We start from the raw sequence: 25301 nt of genomic DNA, 5'->3' as shown, positions 1-25301 counted from the left end.
TGAGCAGAAACAAAAAACTCTCCTGAAAGGTGGAGGCTAGGCAATACTATACACATAAACAAGGAACTGAAAATCTCTCCAAAGGAGGCAAAAAAAAAAAAAAAAACTAAACTAAGCACTACGGAACAAAAGCTAGACTAAGAAAATTACAACACAAAATTCACGAACAAACACGCTTAGACTCTGACAAGACTTGGAACTGGCTTGGGTGAACGAACAGAAGACGAAACACTTTGGCACAGGACAGTGGGAGACACAGAACCTATATAGACACTAGGGATGTGACTTTTGATCAAAAACACTATTCGAAATTCGCTAAACACTATTCGAAATTCGATTCGAAAATCGACAGAACCCCGCCCGCCCCCACCCACACACCCAAACGCGCGCACACATGACAGACAGGGTGAAAGCGGTAACGGTTTAATGAGTCAATAAACAATGATAAACAAATAAACAATAAACTTCCATTCACATCACATAGCCAACAGTCTCAAACAATAATATAGGCTTCCAATTTATTATTTATATTTACTTTATTTACTATTTACGTCTGTTAGAAGGAACCGCAGGTGAAACTGCCCGTTTAGGGAACGTATTGAAAAGCTCGAACAGAGTAGAATAAACCTAAGACATATTTTTGTTTAGAAAAATTAACATGTCGACATGGTCGGGATGGAGACCGGTACGCAGCCTATTGACAATCGGACCGGCTGCGGAGAACACACGTTACCGATTGCAATTCTTCTGTTATTTTGACTACCTTTACTGTACGATAGCGGCACCCTCTGGCCGAATTAATGCAACAGAGTATGTTAGGAACTAGGAAATGCCCTTCGCGCTTCAGTGTATGAAATAAACTTAGTTCCATCTATTGAGCCATGCCACTAATGTGGTTAAAAGTAACATTATCAACTGGACAATATGATTCTCATGATGTGGATGTCACACCGCGCTGAAGTCACGCTGGGTTTTTGTTCTGTCTCGTCATTTCCTGTTTTATTTTGAAATTTACCTGCCCTCTTGTTTCAGATCACTTGCCCTTCCCTTGTGTGTCACCTGTTGCTGTGATTCCTGAATGTCTCCACCTGTTCCCCATTACCCATCTGTGTGTCTATATAGGTTCTGTGTCTCCCACTGTCCTGTGCCAAAGTGTTTCGTCTTCTGTTCGTTCACCCAAGCCAGTTCCAAGTCTTGTCAGAGTCTAAGTGTGTTTGTTCGTGAGTTTTTGTTTGTAATTTTGTGTTGTAATTTTCTTAGTCTAGCTTTTGTTCCGTAGTGCTTAGTTTAGTTTATTTTATTTTTTTTGCCTCCTTTGGAGAGATTTTCAGTTCCTTGTTTATGTGTTTAGTATTGTCTAGCCTCCACCTTTCAGGAGAGTTTTTGTTTCTGCTCACCTCTAATACAACTCCGTGACAATCCACTACACATCGGCTAGCTTCTAAGGCACGCTTTCAACACAGTGCGCCCACTTCATATAAAATATAAAGCGAGTGATGGCCGCACGGCACTGTCTACAAAGGGCCCTGATCTAGCTACAGGAGGCAACCGGCCTCCCCTCCTAACACGTGTACCACTAACTCCCCCTGGCTACCTATCTTCATCGCCGGCAGCTCTAAATCACTACAAATAACCCCCCCCCATCTCCCGCACTTATCAGACTGTCTCTCCCCACACCAACCCTCACAGTTGCAACACGTCAGTAATCATGGAGCTCCTGACGTCACCCACCGGGTCTCTTCTAATGTCACCACAATAATTTTGTTACAATGAATCTCAGCTTATTATTTAGCTGAGGGATTTATTTTCTCATTCCAGAACAAGACCTGTGGCTGTTTGTCATCGTGCTTGGAGCACTGCTGTCCTGCTCTGTGGTCGTGAATCTTTATCTTCTCTCCAGAGAGCATAAGCCGGTTTGCAAAGGTAGCTTTACTGTGTGTCTGTGTGAATTTTTAGACACATTAACCAGGTCAGCTGAAAACGTGAGTGAGCATTTCATTTTTATTAATACGAATGTCTGGCTTTCGTTAATAGAAGGAACTGCTTCTTATCATACTGAACATGACAGGTCAGCCGGGGATCAACCAAGTAATACGGTAAATATCATTTCAAAGTATGATCTCAGGCATGACCACAGTTGAATTGTTTGTCTATGTCGGCTATAAAGATACACTTTCCGATCTGATGTACACATCAACATAACCTCACAGCTGTTCTCAGATTTTACACAGCTGTGGTTGAGGTTTGTTGAGGTTTAGGCAATCAAAACTGGTGGGGATTGAAAAGGCAGGAAGTAAAGTTACAAACACAAGGAAAGGGGAGAATCACAAAATAAAACAGGAAACAAGAAACAAAGAAACCATGACAGGTTAGGTATAGAAAAAACATTATTTGAGTTAAAATATGTGCTTTGTTGAAGTTAGGAGACTTTTGTTGTCATGGTTACTAAAGCACTTTTGTTAAGTTTAGGGACAGGGTTGCCTCACCGATTGATTGACATCATTTGAAGCTCAAATGCTGCAGCAATAACAAGAGAAGCAAACCATAAACTGCACTTGGCTTCAGCAGCTCAATGAATCTTCTCACAGGCAGCTGAATGTGGGAGGAGTTGGCAGTTAATGACAGCCACGTTCGGTCTGATTTTACCCTTATTTCAACAAAACAACAGCTCTAACAACTAACAATCATAACTATCATTTCCAGAATGATGAAGTGGAGGCACTGAACTATGTGGCACTGGATTTCCCCTCAAGGAGAAGGGAGAGACGGATGAATAACAGGGAGTTACCACAAGACTGCGTGTACTCTTCATGAGAGACTACCAATGAAGTGATAAACATCTAGCACAAATCATTTTCATGAAGCTGTGATCTTGTTACAGGGGAATGAATGGAGATGGTATTGTTAAAATTATTCATCAGGAAGATTAGTTTACGAGAGAGACAGCAGCAATGTTTTGTTATGTTGCCTAGTTCAACCATGAATGAATATTAACAATTATTAGTTCTATTTATTTGTCTATTATTATTGTGTCAAATGTGAAAGAAATAAAAATGTAAGAAAACTGTTTATTCCCATCATTGATTCCCAATAAAGAGAGAATCCATATTCTGTGTTGTGAGACTATGTCCATGTTTTACACAGTTTGTGGTTCTTGTAGATAAAATGTCTGTTACATGTGATGAACATGAACACATTTTCATTGTAGTTTTTGCAACATTTTTGCTTACCTTTATATTGTTCATGTAATCTTCAGTTCCAGTTGAGGACAACATGTCCAACTACAGAAATGACCACGTTGACTATTAGTATTGCCATTGGAATAAATACCAAATGTGCTGTTTCACACATACGCAGAGCTTCTATTTTTCACGGACGCCAGAACACGGCGCATAAATTCAGCACAGAGCAGACCGTGCGGGGAAGGAAATCAGCTACAAAATACAAAATAAAACCCCGGTTAGTTTTCAAAATAAAATACTCCGTGTTCACCGCGGATCGAGTTTCTTTACAAGAACACATCATAATGGGCAAGGCCAACCTGAAGTCAACAGGTGAGGGGTTTTCAGGCGTAATCATTTATGACACCTCACATCCTTTTTATAGTACTCGCGACTTCACGCATAATCGCGCGATATTGGGTTGTAGTCTATTTGACTCCTGCAGTGGCATTCCATGCTGCATCTTTTTTCTGGTGTCCTTATAAAAAGGATGTGAGGTGTCATAAATGATTACGCCTGTAAACCTCTCACCTGTTGACTTCAGGTCGGCCCCCGCCCATTATGTTATCCGTTACTCCGTGTAATCCGCGGTTAACACGGAGTATTTTATTTTGAAAATCAACCAGGAATTTAGTTTGTATTTTGTAGCCGATTTCCTTCCCCGCACGGTCTGCTCTGTGCTGTATTTATGCGCCGTGCTCCGGCGTCCGTAAAAAATAGAAGCTCTGCGTATGTGTTGCGGAGGGCTGCCGGACACCGTAGTCGTTCCGGAGCCGTGACGCAGGGGGGACGGAGACTGTGTGAGCTCACACATTGACTAACATTGAAACGTATGGCTACCATATCTCCATTACAGTTTATAGTTAGTTATTGTTTTGCTGCTGCTGTGCACCTGTGTCTCTCTCTGTCTCTATCTCTCTATGTATCTATCTAATGCATAAATAGAGGATATCGTCACAAACAGGTGAGCAAATTTTGACTTAAGGAACACTACACACAAACCAATTGGAATAAAGTCAAACTATTCTACAACAATCGATTTACCCACTCACAGAAAGCTAAGGTGACTTAAACTGCACAGCAAAGCACACATGCAAAATGGCTGCACTACCACTTGGTCCCCCTTTTATGTGACACTCTGCAAAAATGGAAAATAATGGTTGACTTCTCTAGCTAGCTTCTCTAGTCTTTTTTGGAAGACTAAAAGAAGCAGAAGCACATTAATTTACCAAAGAAGACTTTACAAAACAATGAGACGTGCAATGTAAAAGTAAATATTTACAATTTTTTCCCTTTGTTTTGAAATTTATGGCCAATAGTTCTCGTTTACATGGAAGTATACTGTTGTTGAATTAACCCTCCTGGTGTCCTGGGGTCAAAATAACACCAAGGACGACCTGAGGTCGAAGGGACTGCAGATGAAAAGTAGCTGTATAGCTAACTCTGGTGCAGTACATCAAATGTAATCGTTTATGTTTAATACTGTACATGGTCCCATTAAATAAATGAATGAAAAATAATTTTTAAAAAGGGTCAGGGGAGGTAATCGCATGTAACGAGTCTGCCAGGCAGTTTTGCTGGGTCTCTGCTTGCACTCTAGCTTCAGGTAGCAAATTGGGCGGTGTCGCTGATGGTTGAGAAAGAGTTTTGACCATCTCACATTGACCATTATATGGCTGCCTATTTCATTTTGACATATGACATATCAACGTCAATGTCTGTGCCAAATTCCATCCAATTGTTGTCTAGACAATTGAGTCAATACCACAAATCACAGAATAATGCACAAAATGCAGGACTGTGACACCAGGTTCATGTCCAGACTTCAGTCTCTGGTGAGGATTAGGCAACAAAAGCACTTTGGTTAAGTTTAGAGAAAGATTATTATTTTGTTGGAATGTTATTTAAAAACCTCATGTCTTAAGTTACTTTTTCTCTATTAAAAGAAACCATGAACTTTTTCTAACCTTAACCAGCACAGTCACATACAGTATGAGTGCAATGCCATCACACAAGGGTATGCACTTTGTGTTTTCCTTTTGAAGGCAGTGAATCAGAATCAGAATCAGAAATACTTTAATAATCCCAGGGGGAAATTATTTAATATTATTGTTATATTGTCTTTATTATTATTGTTATTTTGGTATACATCAGTGGTGGAGCACTGATGTTGAATATATGATTTAAACCTAACAGCAGTGTATATATGAGCAAGAATTATTAATAATTATTGAAATTCAGATAAATGTGAATCTGTATAAACATCACATAGTTTCAAAGTAAGAGGTCCTAAGCTTCACATGAACCAAAAATATATCAGTGTGGCAGGAAACGCTCTTTGATTGGATATTCTGTGACAACCAATCAGATGCATTTGATGGTCTGACCTCACACCACCTTCACTCCCTGAAATATGTGAAAGTTTTTTCAGAAAAGTCAGAGTGAAGATGATCGTGTTCTGTGTTACACTGCTGCTCCTTCATCAAGGATGTAAGTGCTTTCTAATCAAAGATTTTCTCATTTAAACATCTGCATGTAAACTAGATGTTTGCTGGTTCATGTGATTATCTTTTTATGTTGCAATTTATTTGACATTGTTCAGTAGCCGTCATGTATTTTTTCATGTGTTATGTGTTTATTTCATTTAGATACACTGGTTCCAGTGACCACAGTTCAACTCGGTGAACCTGCAGCCTTCACATGTGTTTTACCTGATATGTCGAACAGTCAAAATCTTTATTGGTACAAGCAGAGTGCTGGGGGAAATCTGAAATCAATTGTGTCAATGTGGAAAATGACAAACCCTGAGTATGGACCAGAGTTTTCTGCCTCAAGATTCACAGTAAAAGTTATTGAGAATATTAGCATTCTGACAATTTTGTGGACGATTCAAGATGATGAGGGAATGTATCACTGTGCATCCGTGAACTGGGATGTAAATACTTGGAGTGCGACTTATTTGTCAATAAAAGGTAATTATGTGATCTGTATTTGCAACAGTTTGGGATTACTTTAACCACTTAAAGCTACACTATTTTATTTTAATAATCTTAATTTCTCGCAATAATAACTTGGTGTCACAAAGCATATTTTTTTAATGATTTCCAAATTAAGTCTAAAATATATCTGAAAATATCTCATTGAAATGTTCTGTTTATAATAACTAATGTAAAATGATTTCATGTTATACTTACTACATTTAAATTTTTCTTAAAATGTGCAGGAAACTCTCAGAGGACATCAAACTACACTGTTGTTCAGTGGTCGACAGTATCTGATCCAGTCCGTCCAGGAGGCTCAGTGACTCTGCAGTGTTCAGTCCTCTCTGACTCTGAGAACAAGACGTGTTCAGAAGATCACAGTGTGTTCTGGTTCAGAGCCGGATCAGATAAATCTCATCCAGACATCATCTACGCTGATGGAAACAGACATGATCAATGTGACAAGAGTCAGAAACGCTGTGTTTATCACTTCTCTAAGAACGTCAGCTCCTCTGATAATGGGACTTACTACTGTGCTGTGGCCACATGTGGGGAGATATTATTTGGAAATGGATCAAAACTACAAAACGGTATGATTCTCTGTTTAATACTGCAGGTGAAACTCGTAAGAGATGCAAATAGCTTCCGATAACTTTTTTTCCTTTGTTGTCTAGAGCGAACAGTGAGTTGTAAATTTACTGCGATGGTGATAGGAGGAATGGTCTGCCTGATCATTTCTGTGATCGGAAATATTGTTTTCATCTGTTACCGAACTCCAAGAACAGGATGTGAACAATTTAAAGGTAAGTGTTGTTGACTGGATCAAAAAAGTTTTAATACTTTACAATTGTGAGTTTACTTGAAAGGTTCATATTGTGGAAGAAGTGTAACATCACACAGAACAAACTTCAACCTCATGTACCCCATTTGTTTCTAATTTAAGGTTTACTGTTAGTAGTTAGTTTACTGATAGTGCACAAAGTTGATAATGCAGAAAAAAAGTTCTAAATTTCATTTAACATTTTTAAATTTAAACTGGTTGAATCAGTTGAGGATCTTTATTAAAAAATTCAGATTAAATAAATTATTTTCTTTTTTTCATTCATTGTTAGGAATAGAAAGTGTTTCTTCACAATCACGACACGACAACTCGATCCCACCGTACAATGATAATGTAAGTAAATTATGTTTCATTAATATAATTCCCAACCCTATAACAACATGACTATACTGTGTAATGAGCCTTTTATTTGGTGCACAGACTGAAGGTGGAGATGATCTGAACTATGCTGCGCTGCATTTATCTGGAAGAAAAGCTACAAGAGGAAGGAAGAAGAGAGAGACTGAAGAAAGTGTGTATTCTCAAGTTAAATGCTGAAGGTGTGTCTGTGAAAATCTGTGAGTTGGTTCATAGTACTGACCTCTTACAGTGTGAATAAATAATTCAGTGTTGTGGGTTCCCTTCCAACTTAAATGAGAATGACATGTTTCATGATAGCAGTTAAATCTTATTGTAGCATACAGACGTGTTCTACGTATTTCTGTACTTGATCCTTGCATCAGTGTACTTTTTGTTATTCTTTTATCTCAGAAATATCATCCTTAGCTGGCTTTTATCAAAACATAATGTACAAAAATGTTCAATAGAGCTATTCAAGTCTAAAACTTTTGTTACATATCTTTCACTTAGTTATATGCTAATGTGTGACTGGTACATGAATGGGCATCCTCACGCACATGATCAAAAACAATGTAAGCAAACGGATCTGAGGCAGTGCAACTGATCTTTTCAGGTGTTACTGGTTGCTATTACTGTTGCAATGTATTTCCCTTCATTGGTCTGATTTGGTCAAAGTCTTATTTTGAAAATTCAACTCTGTGTTACTATTCCTTTACTGTGTTAAGAAAAGAAACAATGCTCATGAAATACCACACTTTATTTGTCGAAGTCTCATAGAAACTTAAGGACTTTGAATTTGTCCTCATTACTTTATATTGGATTTTTTAACAATAAAATGAACATTAAAGTGTTAATAGTGTTAATAAAAGTTTGAAAAACACATCATATGTTTTTATTCTGATATACTCCAAACATTGACATCTGTAATATGATCATATGGATTGAGCATGACCATTCCTATTAGAACATCTTATAAGGACAGTGGAGCTAATAGAACGCTTCATGTAATGGGTCTGTCAGGCTGTTTTGCTGGAGGTCTGCTTGTGCTGTAGTTAGTAAATTGGGAGATGTGACTGGTGGTTTAAAGTTTTCAGGGTTTTGAGGCTGCACGTTGACCAATATTAAACTGCCTGATTCACTTGAATCTGCAGACCTATAAAGATAATTATCTTCTTGGAAAACTGTGTGGTTCAGGTGGAGAGAGAGTCATGAGTGTCAACAGCAGCAGTAGGAGGAAAGACTTGAAGCTCCATCCTTCATCTGGACAGTGCACAATCTCATAGATTACATGGTCCCAGGCTGTGGTGCAAAAGGTGGGTATGCACTATATGCGGTGCATAGGGGCACTGCACTAGAAAAATAATTAGTAGACATTTTCTTTATTTAACAGCTTTTGTGCAAATGTTCCTGGTGCCAGTATTTCTGTTACATTTGGGGTCAGTTCCTATATTGTTACTTTCAGCTGCTAATGTTAGCTGGTCCTCGGTATAATGAAATGCAGTCTTCAGTCTTTTCTGGTGTTCAGCTACCTACTCATAGGTGGAGCCTGGGCCCAAGTTGTTGTCTGCAGTGCCCAGCAAAAAGAAGTAGCTTACGATAAGTCAGACCTTCAAAAGCATCTGATTGGTTATCACAGAATAGATTCAAAAGTGCACTTCTTGGGACATTGACTTCATCCTTTCTCTTTTTTCACTTTTCACACATTTACCTTTGAGTGTTTTTTTTCTTTGTGCTTGGCCTCCAAGTAGCAGTGTTCGTGGGTACTTTGCTGTTTGTGGTTTGTATGGCAAGAAATGTGAAATGCATCACATCCTGTATGTCAGAGTAAAGACTTACAGGCTGATTCAAAGGTAAGGAGTCATGAAGGTGTGTCCTTCCGAGGAGCTGAATCAATGCTCTTCCCCATAAATGAGATGGTTTAACCACACACAGATTAGAGCTGTGGGCATTTTGTCAGCTGTCCAAACATTATAGTCTGTGTAAAGGCAATTCCATGTTGTCTTTCAAAACACAATAATGTGTGAAAATAGTTGCAGAAAACATGTGAAAAGACTTTGAACGATATATTACTGAAATGTGGAGTTAGAGGTTCAAATAGATTTTTTGGGCGGTCCTAAAACAAGACTGCATGATGCATTCAGGTGAGCATACTTAGGCAGTTTTTATAAAAAAGTTAAACCATCAAACATGTTTCCAAAGTTGTTTTATTTGCCTTAACATAACCTGGTCATTTAACTTTTATCTTAACCAATGTTAAGGCCTAACTTTAACTAAGATGTTTCACTTGCCTAACCTAGGTTGTTTTATTTGCCTTGGTCAGGCAGGTTGTTATAGTAGTCATGGACCACTCTTGGTAGTACCAGCTTGGAGAGCCCGAAGGTCATGGACTGTGGGGTCACCTAGTTTTCTACCTGGTCGGATGTTTGTGACGTAGGCCCCAGATAACTTCATGAAGTCGTTGTGGTACAACTGGGTGACCTTGTATGGGGATGGGTTCAAACTTGCAGTTCCAAAATGACAATGTAATTACGTGACGTGTAAATGTCTTTCCTGATACAGCGTTCAATGCAGCTATGCATGAGTCACACTCCATTTGTGTGTGCCCTGCAACCAGAAATGTTTGTTCAATGGTGATATCATGCTTCATGGCCAGATCATGGTACGCATTTGCAATGGTGCAACATCGATTCTGATAGCCGCAGTCATCACTGCAGACTATGACTTTTTTTTATATTTGGGTTGGCCTCTAAGACTGACTCAAAGTGTTTGAACTGCAGATGGGCAAAAACTCGCTGCCGAGGGAGCCCTCATGCTCCTCCGAGGGGTAACAATAGCGATCTGTGTTACCCAGGTTGAAGCAAGTAAAGTTGTGCATCTGCAATTTAGTTTTATAATACATTGTGCTCGCTTGGGTCTTAGGGCACAAAAGAACACGCTGCAGGTCTATTGTCCACACTGAAAGTTTTGTCACTGGATTCCTGTTTATCCTTAGCTTTTTCAGCCTGAGCTTCAGCCTTTAATTTCAAATGAGCATTAAGGGTATCCTGATCTATATTTCCTGTCTTGGCACCAACACATACATCACACTGGTCTTTCCGGGGTATGAACACAGAGTACAGAGCTAAAATAAATGCTAAATATAAAACTATTAAACACTCAACAGCAGTGTTGAATTTTTTAACAGTCTACAGTGTATCTACTCAAATCAAGAATTTTGTTCATATATTTATAGCTAGCATTATTTTAGCAAACAAAATGTAACTGATGCAGTGTATAGAAAGTTTGAGAAATATAAATAAGCTTACCTGATCGATCAAAGATGAGAGTTAATGCTTCACTTATGCCAAGACGAGCCTTGTTCTTCATGGGAGCGGCCATTGTTGTGTAGCACAAAAACTGCTCAAGTCAATTTGAGATGACTTGGGCACATTTTAATATGCATCAAAAATGCCCAAGTCAACTAGATGACTAAGGCAGATAGTGTTTTTTGAATGTTACAAGCCTTCTGATTGGCTGAGGACATAGGATTACACAGGGTGGTGCAGCAGTGATAGGAGAGTAGAGTTAGGCCAATATCTCAATTTGGCAAAAAAATGAGTTAGGTAGATATGCTATCAGGCTGACGATATTTATTTTGACTTTACACAGACTTTAAAGGAGAAAGAAGAAGAAAGGTGCACATTCAATCTAAGACTAACATATGCTAACATGCTAAAGTTAAGCTGATTCACTGGCTTTGTTTAGCATGTCAGCATGCAAACATATGCTCATTAGCAATAAAAACAAATGATAGCTGTTGGGAATGTCATTAGTTTTACTGGTATTTAGCCATAAATTAAAGTATTGGACAAATCTTGATCTAATGATGGTGGAGGGTAGAGGGATCATCAAAGTGGTTAGTTTATCTTGAGGGAGCATGAACTTCAACACTTCAAGGCAGGACACTGAGGGTTGTTGAGTGTTCTGGGTTATACTGCTTCTTCTTCATCAGGGATGTAAGTTATATCAAATAACAAACAAACAAGCATTTTTTCTGTCTCTAGATATGTGGTGGTTCATGTGAACACTGCATGTTCTTAACATTGGTTAAGGTTAGAGAAAGATCATGATTGTGCTTGAATGTTATTACAAAACCTCATGTCTTAAGTTACTTTTTCTCTATTAAAAGAATCCATGATGTTATCTTAAGACCTTATCCAGCCTCTGATTTGACATGAGTCGCATTGGAGTGCAGTACCATCACACAAGGGTGTGTTTTTCTTTTTTAATACAGTGAGAGGTGGTATATGTCAGTGGTGGAGCAGTGATGTTGAATTTCTGATCTAGGTATAACAGCAGTGTGATAGTTTAGCAAGAACTGGTAAAAGTTTAAACCATTTTAAGTTGATAAATGTGAATCTGTATAAACATCAAATGGTTTCAAAGTAAGAGGTCTTAAGCTTCATGTGAACCAAAAATATATCAGTGTGGCAGGAAATGCTCTTTGATTGGATATTCTGTGACAACCAATCAGATGCATTTGATGGTCTGACCTCACACCACCTTCACTCTCTGAAATATGTAAAAGTTTGCTCAGAAAAGTCAGAGTGAAGATGATCGTGTTCTGTGTTACACTGCTGCTCCTTCATCAAGGATGTAAGTGCTTTCTAATCATCAAAGATTTTCTCATTTAAACATCTGCATGTAAACTAGATGTTTGCTGGTTCATGTGATTATTCTTTGTGCTCCAATTTATTTAACATTGTTCAACAATTGTCTTTTATTCTTTAAAGTGTTATATTTTTTTATTCCATTTAGATACACTAGTTCCAGTGGTCACAGTTCAACTCAGTGAATCTGTGACCTTCACATGTGTTTTGCCAAAGGTGTTTAGCCAAATACAACTTAATTGGTACAAGCAGACTGCTGGGGAAAATCTGAAATTAATTGTGTCAACGCGGAAAAATACAAACCCTGAGTATGGACCAGACTTTTCTGCCTCGAGATTGGAAGTAAAAGATAGTAAGAACATGAGCAGTCTGACTATTATAAATACAAAACAAGAAGATGAGGGAATGTATCACTGTGCATTCGTGGACTGGACTGGAATTACTTGGAGTGCAACCTATTTGTCATTAAGAGGTAATTATGTAATCAGTTTTTTTTTTTCAATCTTCAACAACAAATATTTTCAAGGAGGATTTCCAAATTCATGAATTAATCTGAAAATAATTTATTGAAATGGTCAGTGAGGTACATTAACTACTTTTGAAACACTTGTGTTATCATTTCTGCAGACTGTCATGTGAAATCATTACATGTTATACTTAAAGGATATTCATACTTCTTAAAACATGCAGGAAACTCTCTGAGGACATCAAACTACACTGTTGTTCAGTGGTCGACAGTATCTGATCCAGTCCGTCCAGGAGACTCAGTGACTCTGCAGTGTTCAGTCCTCTCTGACTCTGAGAACAAGACGTGTTCAGAAGATCACAGTGTGTTCTGGTTCAGAGCCGGATCAGATAAATCTCATCCAGACATCATCTACGCTGATGGAAACAGACATGATCAATGTGACAAGAGTCAGAAACGCTGTGTTTATCGCTTCTCTAAGAACATCAGCTCCTCTGATGATGGGACTTACTACTGTGCTGTGGCCACATGTGGGGAGATATTATTTGGAAATGGATCAAAACTACAAAACGGTATGACTCTGTATTCAACAGTGGAGGTGAAACCCGTACGAGATGCTAATAGCTTCTGATAACTTTTTCCTTTGTTGTCTAGAGCGAACAGTAAGTTGTAAATTTACTGCGACGGTGATAGGAGGAATGGTCTGCCTGATCATTTCTGTGATTGGAAATATTGTTTTCATCTGTTACCGAACTCCAAGAGCAGGATGTGAACAATTTAAAGGTAAGTGTTGTTGAATGAATCATTATCAATAATTTATCAGGAAACATTTGTAGAACAATTGTAGAATCTATATTCCCCCAATGTTCCACTTATGTCTCACTAAGGCTTACCGTTACCGTACACAAAGTCAATAATTGAGAAAAAAATTAAAATTTTCGTTTTATTAACATTTTTTAAACTGGTTGAATCAGTTGATGATCCTTATTAAAAAGTCATTAAGTAAATCATTTTCCTGTTTTCATTCATTGTTAGGAATAGAAAGCGTCTCTTCACAATCACAACACGACAACTCGATCCCACCAGTCAATGATAATGTAAGTAAATTATGTTTCGTTAATATAATTCCCAACCCTATAACAACATGACTATACTGAGTAATGAGCCTTTTATTTGGTGCACAGACTGAAGGTGGAGATGATCTGAACTATGCTGCACTGCATTTATCTGGAAGAAAAGCTACAAGAGGAAGGAAGAAGAGAGAGACTGAAGAAAGTGTGTATTCTCAAGTTAAATGCTGAATGTGAATGTGTGTCTAAAAATCTGTGAGTTGGTTCACAGTACTGACCTCTTACAGTATAAATAAATAATGCAGTGTTGTGGGATCCTTTCTAACTTGAGTGAGAATGATGTGTTTAATGATAGAAGTGAAGTCCTATTATAGCATAGAGACATGTTCTTTGTGTTCTACGTTTTTCTGTACATTGATCCTTGTTTCATATTATGTATTTGTATTTGCTTTTCAGATTTTACTGGTCACTCACATTATTACCTGCAATGCAAAAAAATGCCTTTCCCTGTGAGGCTTCATTGTTCTTATTTGGTCAAATTATGTCGGTAGCTTCCAAAAAAAAATTAAAATAAATTGTTTATATTTCTTCACTGTGGCTTAGGGGAAAAAAAGAAGTGAATTTTTGTGACTGTTAATTTGTTCCCATCACTTTTTCAGGAACAGATCAGTTTCTGAAGAAGTTGTTTGAGGAACACATCAGTTGTTTTCATACTGATATACTCCAAACACTGACATTCGTAATATAACCATATAGATTTACAAATGTCATGGCCCTCCTGGTGCCATGCTTTTATTTTGTAACACTGAAGCCCTGATTTAAAAGTAGTAAACTAGCCTCTAACATTTAGAAGTGTATGAGTCAATTCCAAAGTAGGAGTTGACGAGTTCTGTCCAAAGACACTGAACAAAGGAGGAGGTCCTAGGCCTCATCTGGGCAAGGCAGTTTTATCTAAAAAGTGTTTACATTGGCAAATAAAACATACATAAACAATAAAAACCAGAATGGAAATCAGTTAAAACAGAAAGTAACACTCCATATGAAGATGACATGTAATAGGTTATAATGGTATTTATAGTGAATTATAATGCATTCATAATGCTTTATTGACTGCCCTTCTAAACATGCATAATGCTTTCTGATGCACTATATCAACAGTCATAAAACATTACAGATGTGACATTTAATAAATTATAACTTTAAATGTCTGGTGGTCTGGTCTCAGCTGCTTTCTCAGGTGTGTCCCAATGCAGGAAGCTCCCCTCCTTTTTTTTCATAGCCTGTGCTCCTTTTTCCTTTATCCTAGTACTAGACTCTTTTTTTCCCCTTGCTTTTTATGAAACTCTATTGAAAAATGAAACAAATTTACAGATAACAGAGCATATAATATAAACACAAAGACATAAGTACAGATTTACATAGGAAGTAGCACATAAACCCACACACTTACAGTATATATGTATATACATATATACACACACATATATTATGGCATGCTGTTCAGGAAATGAAACCGTTGAATATATGGAATGAAACTTTGAATATTATGGAATGAAACTTGACTCACGATGAGTCCTATCAAGTCAAATAATCAAATCCTCTGTGTCTGTAATATTCTATTAAAAGATGCTCTGGAGTTTCTGTTACCCACATCCACCCACACTTTGAACATCCATCATTACAGTAACAAAAAGAGTTACTTCATGTTTAGGGCCTAAACACAGCATACATTGATTGACCGGATAGTTGAGGAATCTTATTTTCACTGTTACTTATGTTATTTTCAACCTGTCTGCATAGAGATTGTGGCAGGTTAACAGGATTTGTGTGGCGACCTGTGGTAGTCCAATTAGAACATGTTACAAGGACAATGGAGGTAATAGAAAACTTCATGGGTCTGTCAGGCAGTTTTGCTGGGCCTTGCTTGTGCTTTAGCTTCAGTTAGTAAATTGGGAGGTGTGGCTGGTGGTTTAAAGTTTTCAGGGTTTTGAGGCTGCATGTTTCACTTCTCAAGACCTATCAAGATCATTATCCTCTCCTTGTGGAAAACTGTGTAGTTCAGTTCAGTTCAGTTCAGTTAAACTTGATGTCCCCGACTGGGGAAATTCGCTTTGGGCAGTCAGTGCTTTTTGCCGTGCAGCAACAGTAACAATAAATACAACAACAGTGATAGACACACAATAACAACACAAGCCAACTCACAATAGAGTGCATCAATTGGCACAATACAACACACAATGGCAGGATTGTCCTTAAAAGCAGTATATAAAAGTAGTGTATTAAAATACAGGGGTGTGTAAAAAGCGGAGTATAAATAAAAAAATTTAAAAAAAACTTCAGTTGTAATGTAATTGCAATTGTTGTAATGTACCGACTGGCAACTTGTTCAGAAGGCCGATTGAGGTAGGTACAAAAGAGTTTTTAAAACGATTATTTTTGGTGCGACATGCTCTGTATCTTTTACCAGAGGGTAGCAAGTTGTACTGAGTAAACATGATGTGTGATGTGTCCTTTATTACCCCAAGAGCCAATCTGAGGACCTTCTCCTCAAAGATGCTCTGGAGTGTTTCGGAATTATCATTCCCAATCAATTTCATTGCTGTATTAACCATTTTTGTGATCATTGATTTGTGTTTAACAGAGAGGGACCCAAACCAAGCCATCATGCCATACCTGATCAGGCTTCCTAGCACTGCATCATAGAATGTTGACATGATCTTCCTGCTCACTCCGAATAATCTAAGTCTGCGGATGAAATGCAGGCGTTGGGCCAGTTTTGAACACAAATAGTCAACATGGACATTCCATTTTAGCATATTGTCCATTTGTATCCCCAAGTACTTGTAGGAGTCAACCCTCTCAATTTGCTTGCCCCCAATTGCTACAGGGTAGTGAGCGCTGACGGCCCTCGGATCAAAGATCATTTCTTTAGTTTTTGCAATGTTCAGTCTGAGGTAATTGTTCTCGCACCAAGATGTGAAAAATTCAGTTTCCCTGAAATAATTCAGAGGACAATCCTCACCCTGCAACAGACTAAGGATAACTGTATCGTCTGAAAATTTTATAATAAAATTATTAGGCAGGCTATTTCTGCAATCGCTGGTGTAAGCAGTGAAAAGAAAGGGGGAGCTCACCCCTCCCTGGGGGACCCCTGTGCTACACTGTCTCGTTGTAGAGAGGGCAGTGTTGACCTTGACCTGTTGAGATCTGTCAGCTAAGAGAGAATGAAACCATTTTGTGATAAAGGGATTGGCATTCATATTGGTTAGCTTCTTAATGAGCAGCTGAGGCTGTATTGTATCGAAAGCTGAACTAAAATCTACGAATAGGGCGCGGGCATATGCCTTTGGATCCTCCAAGTGTTTGGTAATTAGATGAGATACACTGACAATAGCGTCCTCTGTGCTGCATCCCTCTCTATATGCGAATTGCAGAGGGTCAAGGGAGGGGGCCAACTCTGACTTTAAAAAAATCACTATAATCCTTTCCAGGCATTAAGTTAAGGCTATAGGTCTGAAATCCTTGTTCCTGTTAGGGCAAGAGACCTTAGGTATGGGAATAATTGTAGACTTTTTCCAGAGGGCAGGAACGTTATGTGTATCAAGAGACTTTTGGAAGATCGGGCACCAAGCCAGAGTAAGTTCAGCTGCACATGATTTAAGCAGGGCAAACCATCAGGCCCTGTTGTTTTTTTATTGTGTACCTTACTGAAGATGCACTGAACCTGTGCCGATTCAATCAGAAGGCAGTAAGAAGCATTACAAGGAGGGATAAAATCGAGATCTAAATTAAGAAAATCTAGCGCCTTCACAGAAGAGTCAGTATCAAACCTAAGGAAATAGTCATTCAGCTCAGTGGCTCTGTCAAGGTCATTCAGGGTGACAATCTGCTTTCGGTTTGGGTTCATATTAGTTATATTCTTCATGCAATGCCATAACCTCTTTGTATTTATAATGCTGACACACTCCTCCAGTGCTGCTCTATATCTGTCCCTGGCTCTCCTCAGCATCTGATTCAGTTCCCTCTGAGCTTTGGCCACGGCCCCCCTATCCCCATTTTTAAAAGCCACTTTCTGGTTATTAATGCAAGCTTTTACTTCCTTTGTGATGTGAGGCTTATTATTAGGATAGTGGATTACACTTTCTTTTAGGAACAATATTATCTACACAGTTATAGTCTCTGTTGCCTCATTCAGTTCCAGATCATGAAATATGCCCCAGTCTGTGCAAAGAAAACAGCTTTTCAGTGTTTCCACACTGTCCTCAGTCCACTGCAGTATTGTTTTTTGTGTGAGTTTACTCGACTTGAGCGCTGTTTTATAGGTGGGCATAAGATGAACAGTCGAGTGATCCGAGTTTGCAAGAGGAGGGAGAGCTTTGGCTCTGTATGCACTCTTTATACTTCCGTAGCATTTATCCAACACATTCTTTCTCCGTGTTTCACATTTGATGTACTGGTAAAATCCAGGTAGTGCTGGTTCCAGTTTACACTGATTAAAGTCCCCAAGTAAAAATAAGGGAGCCCCCGGTGTTTGTTGGAGGCAGGTGTGTACACATTCAGCGAGGCGAATCGCGGCTCTGGTGGTGTTGGCGCTCGGGGGAATGTATACTGCACACACTACAATGTTCCCAAACTCTCTCGGTAGATAAAAAGGTCTCATAGAGAGGCAAAGCATTTCCAGATCGGGATCACAATGCATGTCCTTGATCGTGTATTGGTTGCACCAACTGTTACTCACATATATGCAAAGACCTCCTCCTCTGGACTTCCCCGAAGTGATTTCACGATCCGCCCGTACCAAAGTGAACCCCTCCATTTCCAGCAGCGAGTTCGGTATGTCCGGGCGTAACCAGGTTTCCGTAAAAACCATGATACTTGATTCTCTGTACTCATAGCAGAATCTTCTGTGTACTCTGAGTTCCTCTATTTTATTGCGTAATGACCGCACATTGCTTAGAATAATGGAGGGCAGCGGTGGCTTATTGCCCCTTCTCCACAGACGTTGTCGAACACCTTCCCTCTTCCCCCTCTTCCTCCGCCGATCCCCTCCAGCTGGCTTCCCGATGATGACCTCGGCAAGGTTTGTGGTGGTGTGTCACCTTTGTGTCGTAGAGCCAGCAGATCCTCTCTTGTGTACACTTGGTGCTCTACCGTCCCCACCTGGGATGTTCCAGGCCAGCTTTTGCACAGGAGTTCCCCAATCACCAGCGACAGCACAAGCAGGGAGGTCAGCACCGTCATCTCACTGTTGAAGGGGGACCCAGACCGGCAGGCTGATGGTTACCGATGTGGACAACCGGCTGGTGGAGTGGGCTAGGCTAACGTTAGCTAATTAGCTAGCAAGTATAGTATAGTGCCAGTAAAAAAGAACAAGACGACAGAAAATAATACAAACAAACGAAAAACATTAACCCGGCTATCGCACTGGTGCCCGGGTCGCCAGCAGTGCAGCGCCACCGGATGTATTCTGAAGTGAGTCGTCACTTCAGGTAAAGGAGAGTCATGAGTGTCAAGAGCTGCAGTAGAAGGAAAGACTTTAAGCTCCATCCTTTGTCATCCAGACAGTGGACAATCTCATAGATTACATGGTCCCAGGCATCCTGGATTTTATTATGAAGACCACAGGGGTTCCTGGTGCCAGTATTTCTGTTACATTCAGGGTCAGTTCCCTATGCCTATGTTTAGCTGCCTTGGTATAATGAAATGCAGTCTACAGTCTTTTCTGGTGTTCAGTTACCCACTCATGGGTGGAGCCAAGGCCCAAGTTGTTGTCTGCAGGGATCTGCAAAAACAAGTAGCTTGTGATAAGTCAGACCTTCAGATACATCTGATTGGTTATCACAGAATAGATTCAAAAGCGCACTTCCTGGGACATTGACTTCATCCTTTCTCTTTTTTACTTTTCGCACATTTACCTTTGAGTGTTTTTTTCTTGGCCTCCAAGTAGCAGTTTTCGTGGGTACTTTGCTGTTTGTGGTTTGGATGGCAAGAAATGTGAAATGCATCACATCCTGTATGTCAGAGTAAAGACTTACAGGCTGAATCAAAGGTAAGGAGTCATGAAGGTGTCTCCTTCCGAGGAGCTAAAAGCTAAGCTGAATCAATGCTCCCTCCCCATAAATGAGATGGTTTAACCACACACAGATTAGAGCTGTGGGCATTTTGTCAGCTGTCCAAACATTAAAGGAGAAAGAAGAAGAAAGGTGCACATTCAATGTAAGACTAAGAGCCTACAGCCGTTTTGGTGGCACTGAGGTTGTGCTTTAGGCTGGATGTTAATGTCAGCATACTAACGTATGCTAACATGCTGATGTTAAGCTGATTCACCGTCTTAGTTTAGCATGTGACCATGCAAACATTTAAATTAAAGTATTGGACAAATTCAAATCTTGATCTAATGATGGTGCTGGAGAAAAAGTCATCAGCAGGTCATAAAAGTGATTACAGTTTATCTTGAGGGAGCAACACAGAGGTGTATAAAGTCCCTAGTGGCTGTAGCCACAAAAACATGTTAAAGCAAAGAGAGATGCACAGTTTTTCTGAGTGTGTAATTTAGCTTATCTAGTTGTCATGGCATTTTTGACTGCATGGATGTGCAAATAAATGCCTGTTGTTACCTTCTTAACCCTCTCTCTCTCTCCAAACCGTAGTTGGGAGCTGGTTCAATGTTTTGGCTCGTTGCTGGTAACTGGCGTCTTAGAGTCCGGGCCAAAGTGTGGGAAGGAAGGAGGACTTCTTCTCAATCTCTCAATTCTCAATCTTGCTAGCATAACGTTATCTTTCTGGCAAAAGGCTAAAGGGTTCTATGAGCTGAGTGGACTACAAATATCTCTGGTTGTCAAGTCGCATCTAAGGGTCATGTCATTTACTGTAGTAGTAAACAAGGTTTCTAAGAACCTACAAGGAAAAATGATTCATAAAAAGAGACCATGCACGTAGGATAATGCCCTTTGATGTGTCCATAATAAGGAATTAATTGACTCCATGGAGGCAAGATCTTGTACATGAATCAAGACACCTCCTTGGATATTACTCCTTACTTATTAGGTTCCATCCACCCCTGCTCTAGTGTGTTAGCTGGATGCCATTTCCTAATTAACTCTTCACACTCTTCAGGTTCAAGTTCAGTTGATGGGGCTGTCCTTAGTTTGCAGTTTTTTGTATCATACACTTTGTAATTCTGACTTGATGGCAGCTGAGTCAAAGTCACATGTTTGTCTCTGTCATGTCTCATTGTATTTGTCTTTGTTATGTTTTACTGTGTATTGTAACCAGTTCATCAGATAGTTCTTGAAATGTTTCAGTCATGACCAATTGGACAGACAGATATTGCCATCTACAGAATAGTGCACAAAGTGCAGGACTGTGACACCAGGTTTGTGTCCAGACTTCGGTCTCCAGTGAGGGTTTAGCCAACAAAGCACTTTGGTTAAGGTCAGAGAAAGATCGTGATTTTGCTCAAATGTTATTAAAAAACCTCATGTCCTATTTTAAGTTGAAGAGTTATTGAAATTCAGATAAATGTGAATCTGTATAAACATCAAATGGTTTCGAAATAAGAGGTCATATGCTTCACGTGAACCAAAAATATATCAGTGTGGCAGGAAACGCTCTTTGATTGGATATTCTGTGACAACCAATCAGATGCATTTGATGGTCTGACCTCACACCACCTTCACTCCCTGAAATATGTGAAAGTTTTCTCAGAAAAGTCAGAGTGAAGATGATCGTGTTCTGTGTTACACTGCTGCTCTTTCATCAAGGCTGTAAGTACTTTCTAATCATCAAAGATTTTCTCATTTAAACATCTGCATGTAAACTAGATGTTTACTGGTTCATGTGATTAACTTTTTATGTTGCAGTTTGTTGCACTATTTGACATTGTTCAATAGCCGTCATGTATTTTTTCATGTGTTATGTGTTTATTTCATTTAGATACACTGGTTCCAGTGACCACAGTTCAACTCGGTGAACCTGTGACCTTCACATGTGTTTTTACAGATGAGTTGAACCGAAGATTTCATTGGTACAAGCAGACTGCTGGGGAAAATCTGAAATTAATTGTGTCAATGTGGAAAAATACAAGCCCTGTGTATGGACCAGACTTTTCTGCCTCAAGATTGGAAGTAAAATTAAATAAGAACATGAGCAGTCTGACTATTTTGAAGACAAAAGAAGATGATGAGGGAATGTATCACTGTGCAGACGTGGAGTGGACTAAAATTACTTGGAGTGCAACCTATTTGTCATTAAGAGGTAAATGTAATTTTTTTTTTTTCAACCTTCAACAACAAATATTTTCAAGGGGGATTTCCAAATTCATAAATTCATCTGAAAATATCTTATTGAAATGTTCAGTGAGGTATCACTTCTGGTTATCATTTCTGCAGTGTCATGTGAAATCATTACATGTTATACTTAAAGGACATTCATACTTCTTAAAATGTGCAGGAAACTCTCAGAGGACATCAAACTATGCTGTTGTTCAGTGGTCGACAGTATCTGATCCAGTCCGTCCAGGAGGCTCAGTGACTCTGCAGTGTTCAGTCCTTTCTGACTCTGAGAACAAGACGTGTTCAGAAGATCACAGTGTGTTCTGGTTCAGAGCCGGATCAGATAAATCTCATCCAGACATCATCTACGCTGATGGAAACAGACATGATCAATGTGACAAGAGTCAGAAACGCTGTGTTTATCACTCCTCTAAGAACGTCAGCTCCTCTGATGATGGGACTTACTACTGTGCTGTGGCCACATGTGGGGAGATATTATTTGGAAATGGAACAAAACTACAAAACGGTATGAGTCTCTGTTTAATACTGGAGGTGAAACTCATAAGATGTTTGAACATTCTCTTTGATTTTTTTTTCTTTCTCTCTTTCTAGAGAGTAAGACAAGTTCTGAATTAATTGCGCTGGTGGTAGAAGTCGTCTGCCTGATCATTTCTGTGACTGGAAATATTGTTTTCATCTGTTACCGAACTCCAAGAGCAGGATGTGAACAATTTAAAGGTAAGTGTTGTTGAATGAATCATTATCTCATTATCAATAATTTATCAGGAAACATTTGTAGGACAATTGTAGTGTCTATATTCCCCCAATGTTCCACTTATGTCTCACTAAGGCTTACCGTTACCGTACACAAAGTCAATAATTGAGAAAAAAAATAAGATTTTTGTTTAATTAACATTTTTCAAACTGGTTGAATCAGTTGATGATCCTCCTTAAAATGTCATATTAAGTAAATTATTTTTCTGTTTTCACTCATTGTTAGGAATAGAAAGCGTCTCTTCACAATCACGACACGACAACTCGATCCCACCAGTCAATGATAATGTAAGTAATGATGCCAGATTACATTTGTTGTTTCACTAATAATTTCATTAATATAATTCCCAACCCTATAACAACATGACTATACTGAGTAATGAGCCTTTTATTTGGTGCACAGACTGAAAGTGGAGATGATCTGAACTATGCTGCACTGCATTTATCTGGAAGAAAAGCTACAAGAGGAAGGAAGAAGAGAGAGACTGAAGAAAGTGTGTATTCTCAAGTTAAATGCCGAATGTGAATGTGTGAGTTGGTTCACAGTACTGAAAAAAGAACTGACTAAAGAATTCAGTGTTGTGAGTTCCCTTTTAACTTTAATAAGAATGACCTGTTTCATGATAGCAGTCAAATTGTACTGTAGCATACAGACTTGCTCTTTGTGCTCTAATTTTTACTGTACATTGATCCTTGCTTCATATTATGTATTTGCATACATCATTTTGCTTGTTGTTATGGGCATCCTCACGCACATGATCAAACACAAAACCAAAAAAACAACAAAAAAACAAAAAACAAACAAACTCAGTATTATGCAAGCAAACGGTACAATAGACTTCTCAGGTGTTACTATCCATGTCAGGCTTCATTGATCTGAATAGGTTAAATTATGTGGATAGCTTTTTAAAGTCTTATTTTAATAATTCAGCTGTGTGTTACTATGTCACTATGGCTCAGAGATTATTTAATGTCCAGGAAATACCAGGCAATAATCATCGTAACTTTTGAAGATAACAAAATTGATCCTCTATTTCACAATGTTAAAGTCTCCTATAACTTTCAGCTAAATTGTGACAGATTTTTTTCTCCATCGATGAATGAATCTCTTTGTGGCCAGTATGGACAGGTTCATGGTGAAATAGCCTTCTGATAAAATGAACATGAATTTTCATCCTTATCAATAATGTGATTGTTAATAAAATTTTGAACAACACAGCCGTTGTTTTATTCTGAATACTTCAAGTACTAACTACTTTTTTATACAGTAATACAGGCATGTCCAAAGTACAGCCCGGGGCCAATCACGGTCCGCGGTCAGATTTCATGCTGCCCTCAGCTTCATATTAACAATATATTATTCAGGCCTGCTAGGATTGTCAGATACTCCTGGAAGATTTGGCCTTTTTGATTGACATAACGAAGCATGAATGTTTTAGTTAAAGACAAGAACAAGAGTGACACGTTTTAAACTTAAATGACTTTGCATTACTCATAATAAGTCATTTTTAGAATGAACTCGAGGTTAAAATTTGTATCAACTTCATGCAAGTTTAATGTGGTCCATACAATTCTTTTTTGTTATCTGACTCCAGATGTGAAATAAAGAAAGAACTGGTTTTTAGATTTGTTCACGGCTGATTGGCTAAGATTTGGTTACATTGTCATTAAAAAAAAGAAAAAGAAAAAAAAAAGATAATTGTTACAATGATTGTTACAGAACAGTGCATGTATGTATGTAACTTCTAGTGGTATTTTTTTCATTTTTAAAATGTTAGTATTCACCCCCAGGCATCTTCACATTGTCAAATATGACCATATACTGTAGTTTGAATGTGATTTAAGATTGATTGTTGATATCATTCTATACTTTTATACTTATTTTTCCAATAAACACTACTTATTAAATACTAGAGCCCTGACTAAAAAACGTAGTAAGCCAGATATCCTCTAACATTTAAAAATGTGTGCACTATTGCATAAGCAGGAGTTGACAATTTCTGTCCAAACACACTAAACAAAGGAGGAGGTCTTGGGCCTCATCTGGGCAAGGCAGCTTTATTAATAACTGGGGATTTCCACCGAGCGTCAATCCCCACCCCCACTGCCTTGCGAGCCAGCCGTATTCACTTCAGATCACACGATAATCCTGAACGTATGCGAGACCGCAAGATCACGCGATAAACTTTGTATAAAGGAAACAACAACAAACAGCTTACTTTGCTTCTTCGACGTGGAAGAGATTATAAAAGATCTGTTGTGTCATTAATTATTGTGTGTTGTTCCACCTTAAAAATTAGTCTCTCGTCATCCATGTTGAGACCTTTGATTGATTGACTGCTCACCTGGTGCCACCGGCTATGACCTAATGTTGATGTAAAGTTGTGATAGGCTACATATACTGTGTATTTTGTTTTATTGTGAAAGGGGGCGGACGTGTATTATGTTAAATCTGTGTCGGATTTCCTGTCTGGTGCAACCTGCCCTGTTGAGACTCACGCGGTTTAGCAATGGCTCTGTCAAAAAGAGTCAGGAAAGCCAACATGGCAGTGCCACATATTTTGAGCTTCAAAATGGTGCTTCGGAAACCTATAGGTGACATCATTCATATGTGGTCCATTTTTTGGCAATGGGAAACAGTCAGTGTGTTTGGTGGTTGAAGCTAAAACTACCTCAGTATTTAGTAC

General features: G+C 38.8%; 3 protein-coding genes across 3 annotated transcripts in view; all 3 read left to right on the top strand.

Annotated features, from left to right (window-relative positions):
* LOC104928698 (uncharacterized) overlaps positions 1–3108 on the top strand; it is a 5263-nt gene extending 2155 nt beyond the window's left edge. Inside the window, exons 4-6 of the mRNA XM_027285710.1 lie at positions 1819–1923; positions 2035–2096; positions 2704–3108. Of these exons, the coding sequence (XP_027141511.1) occupies positions 1819–1923; positions 2035–2096; positions 2704–2814 (278 nt within the window). The 3' untranslated portion in view covers positions 2815–3108. The remainder of the gene's footprint in view (positions 1–1818; positions 1924–2034; positions 2097–2703) is intronic.
* A 2560-nt stretch (positions 3109–5668) lies between these two features.
* Positions 5669–8141, top strand: LOC104928699 (uncharacterized). Its single transcript, XM_027285988.1, has 6 exons — positions 5669–5711; positions 5870–6193; positions 6445–6792; positions 6877–7005; positions 7315–7376; positions 7464–8141. The coding sequence occupies exons 1-6, from the start codon at positions 5669–5671 to the stop codon at positions 7578–7580; spliced, it is 1023 nt and encodes a 340-aa protein (XP_027141789.1). The 3' UTR covers positions 7581–8141.
* Positions 8142–12297: 4156 nt separating this feature from the next.
* On the top strand, positions 12298–23830 carry LOC109138842 (uncharacterized). Its single transcript, XM_027282891.1, has 13 exons — positions 12298–12503; positions 12722–13069; positions 13152–13280; positions 13533–13594; positions 13682–13795; positions 18567–18647; positions 18742–18794; positions 21275–21333; positions 21503–21823; positions 22019–22366; positions 22453–22578; positions 22841–22902; positions 23018–23830. Exons 1-13 carry the CDS (start codon positions 12392–12394, stop codon positions 23138–23140), a joined length of 1938 nt encoding a protein of 645 aa, XP_027138692.1. The 5' UTR covers positions 12298–12391; the 3' UTR covers positions 23141–23830.
* Positions 23831–25301: the final 1471 nt, after the last annotated feature.

The sequence above is a fragment of the Larimichthys crocea genome, chromosome I (genome assembly GCF_000972845.2).
Source record: "Larimichthys crocea isolate SSNF chromosome I, L_crocea_2.0, whole genome shotgun sequence".
Lineage (NCBI taxonomy): Eukaryota > Metazoa > Chordata > Actinopteri > Sciaenidae > Larimichthys > Larimichthys crocea.
The sequence above is the reverse complement of the archived record's forward strand: the minus strand, read 5'-3'. Positions and strand labels throughout refer to the sequence as shown.